The sequence below is a fragment of the Suricata suricatta genome, chromosome 7 (assembly GCF_006229205.1).
Source record: "Suricata suricatta isolate VVHF042 chromosome 7, meerkat_22Aug2017_6uvM2_HiC, whole genome shotgun sequence".
Classification (NCBI taxonomy): Eukaryota; Metazoa; Chordata; class Mammalia; order Carnivora; family Herpestidae; genus Suricata; species Suricata suricatta.
The window spans coordinates 124,796,272-124,801,052 of NC_043706.1; the positions used below are offsets into that span (position 1 = coordinate 124,796,272).

The 4,781-nt window shown below is 37.2% G+C and overlaps 1 protein-coding gene across 1 annotated transcript in view; it reads left to right on the forward strand.

Moving 5' to 3' along the window:
* Nucleotides 1-4,781, forward strand: part of UTRN (utrophin) — a 507,319-nt gene that overhangs the window by 218,527 nt on the left and 284,011 nt on the right. The window contains exons 40-41 of the mRNA XM_029943246.1: nt 860-1,048; nt 2,141-2,313. Of these exons, the coding sequence (XP_029799106.1) occupies nt 860-1,048; nt 2,141-2,313 (362 nt within the window). The remainder of the gene's footprint in view (nt 1-859; nt 1,049-2,140; nt 2,314-4,781) is intronic.

Genomic DNA, 4,781 nt, shown 5'->3' on the forward strand with positions numbered 1-4,781 from the left:
TATTTATTTTTAATACAGAGAGAGACAGAGCATGAGAGGGGGAGGGGCAGAGAGAGAAGGAGACACAGAACTGGAAGCAGGCTCCAGGCTCTGAGCTAGCTGTCAGCACAGAGCCTGACGCGGGGCTCGAACCCACGAACGTGAGATCTGACCTGAGCCGAAGCCGGAGGCTTAACCGACTGAGCCACCCAGGCGCCCCTAAAAGATATATTAATAAGTAATCCGCCCAAATAAGTTCACCTAGCTTAGGATCTGTCTGAATTTATGTTAGGACCTATTGCCTTATCTAGGAGGGCTATGTTTTGTAAATTTGTTCTCAGATGTTAAGCTGTAACACTGAGTTACCTGGGTATTACTTTAATCAAAACCACAATTACATATCTTCTATTATGAATACATGTTTAACTTATTTATGTTTTCAACAGTGAGGCCCAGAAGTGTTTTATCTAATTGCGACATTTTACATAATAGGTAAAGTAACAATGGTATTAAAATGTTTTATTTCATACAGAACTTTATGATTTGCGGCATATTCTCATTTCCTCAGCAGCTCAGGGAAGGAGTTGTTACATCTTGTTTGCTCAAAGAGTTCGGGAGGCAAAGTCTTAAAAACCTTTCAAGCATTAACCTATTTATGCTGTTTAATGGCAGGCTTTGGAAGAAAATCAGCATAGGGATTGTGAAGGGTTTCTACAGCAATATAGGGCAAAAATGTAAAAAAGGAAAACTCAAAAATTTTAATTTGGGTTCATGGTTTTGAATTGCTCCACAAAATAGTCTTGTTTTTTTTTTTTTTCTGTTTCCTACTGTTCATCGTGGGTATCTCTTTAAGAGATGTGTTATATTATTGTTTTTACAGGCAGTCCCTAATCAACAGAGAACAGGTCAGCTGGCTCCCGGAATTCGGTCACCCCCTCTTCCCACAGATTATCTGGTTGAAATTAATAAAGTTTTACTTTCTGTGGATGCTACTGAATTATTACTTAATGCTCCAGAGCTAAGCACTGTTGTCTATGAAGACTTCACTTTTCAGGAAGACTCTCTGAAGGTAAGTCTCCAGGTACCTGACTTGAAAAGCCACAGTTAATGTAGAAAGAAAGCAAGGAATGTCCTTGTGCCTTTGTAGATGGTCTATAATTTTTAAAATTTGTGCCAAGGAATTAATAATGTGTATGAATAATCAGTCTTTCCCATTTCACCAATGAAATATGATCAGAATTTTAATTTTTTAAGTGTACATATGGATATCTAAGTATGCATAGTTATTATTTGCAACATCAGAAACATTTTTTTAAAGTTCTATTTATTTATTTTGATAGAGATAGAGACAGAGAGAGAGAGCATGAGAGAGGGGCAGAGAGAGAGAGAGGCAGACAGAGAGTCCCAAGCGGGCTCTGCGCTGTCAGCACGGAGCCCTGTGTGGAGCTCACGAACCGTGAGATCGTGACCTGAGCTGAAATTGAGTTGAATGCTTAACCGACTGAGCCATCCAGGCACCCCAGAAACTTTTTTTATCAAATACTTGCACAAATCATATTTTCTTTCTTATAAACTTGATTGTCGGTTGATGTAAAATATCAGCATTTATGTTGTCATCTATAATGATTTAAGATTGGCCAGTTACTGGGGTATGACATATGTTGATTATACGTTAATTAGGGATCTGGAAAGTTTTAGTTGTTCACAAGACTGTTAAATGCCATCAAGCCTTTTTCATATAACTTGACTGCTCTTACGTATAACTTTGCAATAAAATTGCTGTTAGGTTTAATATGTTTGATAGCTCATTTCAGTCACTTAAATGATCATTATTGGATATTTAAAAATATAAATTCCAGCTTCAAACACTTTATTACCTTTATAGAATACAGCTGACGCTTTTTATATGTCCCGTATAAATGCTGCTTTGGCCAACCGTGAGGATTTCTTCTGTGCCATTAGGATATTACGTAGCATTTCTCACACTTTGGCCAATACAGGGTATTATCTTTTAAAAAGTTTTCAGCTTTGATGAACAACAATTATCATGTCTCATCATATTTTAAATAAGTGTTATACAAGATAAATTTTTGGTCTTCTGTGATTCTATTCTTCTTCTCTCTTTGCCGGATTTTGTTAATATGTGACAATGCATTTGTAGAATATCAAAGATCAACTGGACAAACTCGGAGAGCAGATTGCCTTCATTCACGAAAAACAACCAGATGTCATTCTTGAAGCCTCTGGACCTGAAGCCATTCAAATCCGGGACACACTTACTCAGTTGAATGCAAAATGGGACAGAATTAATAGAATGTACAATGATCGTAAAGGGTATGTGTAAATTAAATTGATACTTTTCTTAAAAAGATCTATAAGTTCATGGGCCATGACAAAGGTCATAGTGTACTAAGATTAATGAGAATATGTTTCACATCCTTGTCATAGGCCTTCTTTAGTAAATTGTGATGAGTTGTGGTTCCTTAAAGAAAGAGGAATCAGATCAAATGTAGATGGTCATTTGCAACATAATATCTTAATAATTAAAGGCAGCACCTTTAATTTTTAGTATCTAAATAGCATTGACGGGGTGTCTGGGTGGCTTAGATGGTTGAGTGTCTGACTTAGGCTCAGTCATGATCTTGCCGTCCGTGAGTTCAATCTCTGCATCAAGCTCCATGCTGACAGCTCAGAGCCTGGAGCCTGCTTCAGATTCTGCATCTCCCTCTCTCTCTGCCCCTCCCCCCTGCTCTCGTTCTGTCTCTCTCTCTCTCAAAAATAAATAAAGATTAAATAAAAAATTTAAAAGATAGCATTCACTTTCTTTAAAAAACATATATAATATAAATGAGCCTTCTTTTTTTCTAGATTTTGATCAGACCTATTAATAAGTAGAAATAAAAACTGATACGATTTTTTTAAATGTTTATTTAGTTTTGATAGAGAGAGAGAGAGAGAGAGAGAGAATGAGAAGGGGAGGGCAGAGGGAGACACAACCTGAAGCAGGCTCCAGGCTCTGAGCTGTCAGCACAGAGCCCAAAGCGGGGTTCAAACTCACGAACTGTGAGATCACGACCTGAGCCGAAACTGGACACTCAACTGACTGAGCCACCTAAGCGCCCCAAAACTGATAGGATTTTTGCCAGTAGCTGCATATGTGGTGGAAAGGCAAATAAAGCATGAAAAAGCCCAATGTAAGTACTGTGTAAGAGGGAAGTTAACCAGAAAAATATATTGGAAAACTTAAAAGACATACTCACGAAAACTAAGCATCATGTTCTTAATCTTTCTTTGTTTTAGCTGACATATTTCAGGTAGGTATACAGTCCTTGGAAAGATCACTTTGATGACCTTTGGGTGTATTCCTTTGTATGGATTTTTAAAATAATCTCTAGGGGCGCCTGGGTGGCTCAGTCGGTTAAGCCTCTGGCTTCGGCTCAGGTCAGAGCTCACGTTCGAGCCCCGCGTCAGGCTCTGTGCTGACAGCTAGCTCAGAGCCTGGAGCCTGCTTCTGGTTCTGTGTCTCCTTCTCTCTCTGCCCCTCCCCCTCTCATGCTCTGTCTCTCTCTGTATCAAAAATAAATAAAACATTAAAAAAAATTAAAATAATCTGTATACATTCAGAGAATATTCCTTTACATACATCTTTATGCATACTTCTGCCTAATCACATTTGATTATTAGATGAAAACTAATTTGTTAAAACATAACTTTTTAAGGATCTAGATTACATTAGTACATGTGCTGCCAAAGTGAGCACATTAAGGCTCTGGATTACATTAGGAAATCGGTTGTCCTATGCCATATGCCTGCCAAAAGTATGTGTAAAACGGTTCTGACTGAACCTTGTTAATATTAACAGGTTGTGTTTTTTGTTTTTGTTTAAAACTTTTTAAATGTTTATTTTGGAGAGAGAAAGAGAGAGAGAGAGAGAGAGAGAGAGAGAGAGAGGGAGAGAAAGAGAACATGAGCCAGGGGAGGGGGGGGCAGAGAGAGAGGGGGAGACAGGAGACATGGTATCAAGCAGACTCCATGCTGCCAACGCAGCCTGACACAGGGCTTGAACTCACAAACTGCGAGATTAGAACCTGAACCAAAAATCAAGAATTGGATGCTCCCCTGACTGAGTTACTGAGGTGCCCCTTATTCTTTAGACGTTGGATAATTGTGTAGTGATTGATTGTATCTTGATTTTATTTTCCTATTTTCATTTCTTTGCTTATCAATGAAATTTCAATATTCTTAGATATGTTTACCGGCCCCAGTATTATTTCTTCTGTCAATTGTTAGATCATGTTCTTTGCTTGTTTTTCTATTATGATATTACTATTTACTTATTAACTTGCCAAAGCTTTTTTTCATGTTAAGGATATTAATCATTCATATTTTTTTATTGCTTAATGACTCACAGCTTTTCATGGGCCCTTTAATTTTCTTAATGGTGCTTTTGACGTATGGAAGTTCTAATTTTATATAATCATATCTTATAAGTCTTGTCCTTTGTGATTTTGTTTTATTTAAATGAATATAAATTACCTTTTCATTGAAGATGAGTTAAATATTTATGTATATATTTAAAACAATTTTATTTGATAAAGTTTACATTTATAACCCATGTGAACTTCATTATGGTGTATATTTTGGGTTCAGCCACAGGATAGGTGGTTCTGTGCTCTGCCTTGTCAGTAGCAAAAATAAAACCCATGTATCTCTTAGACACTCCTCAGCTTGTTTTTCTTGGGCAGCTTGGTTTAAAAACCACTTATCTGCCTGATTTTGCTTTATTTTTCTTTCTTTTTTTT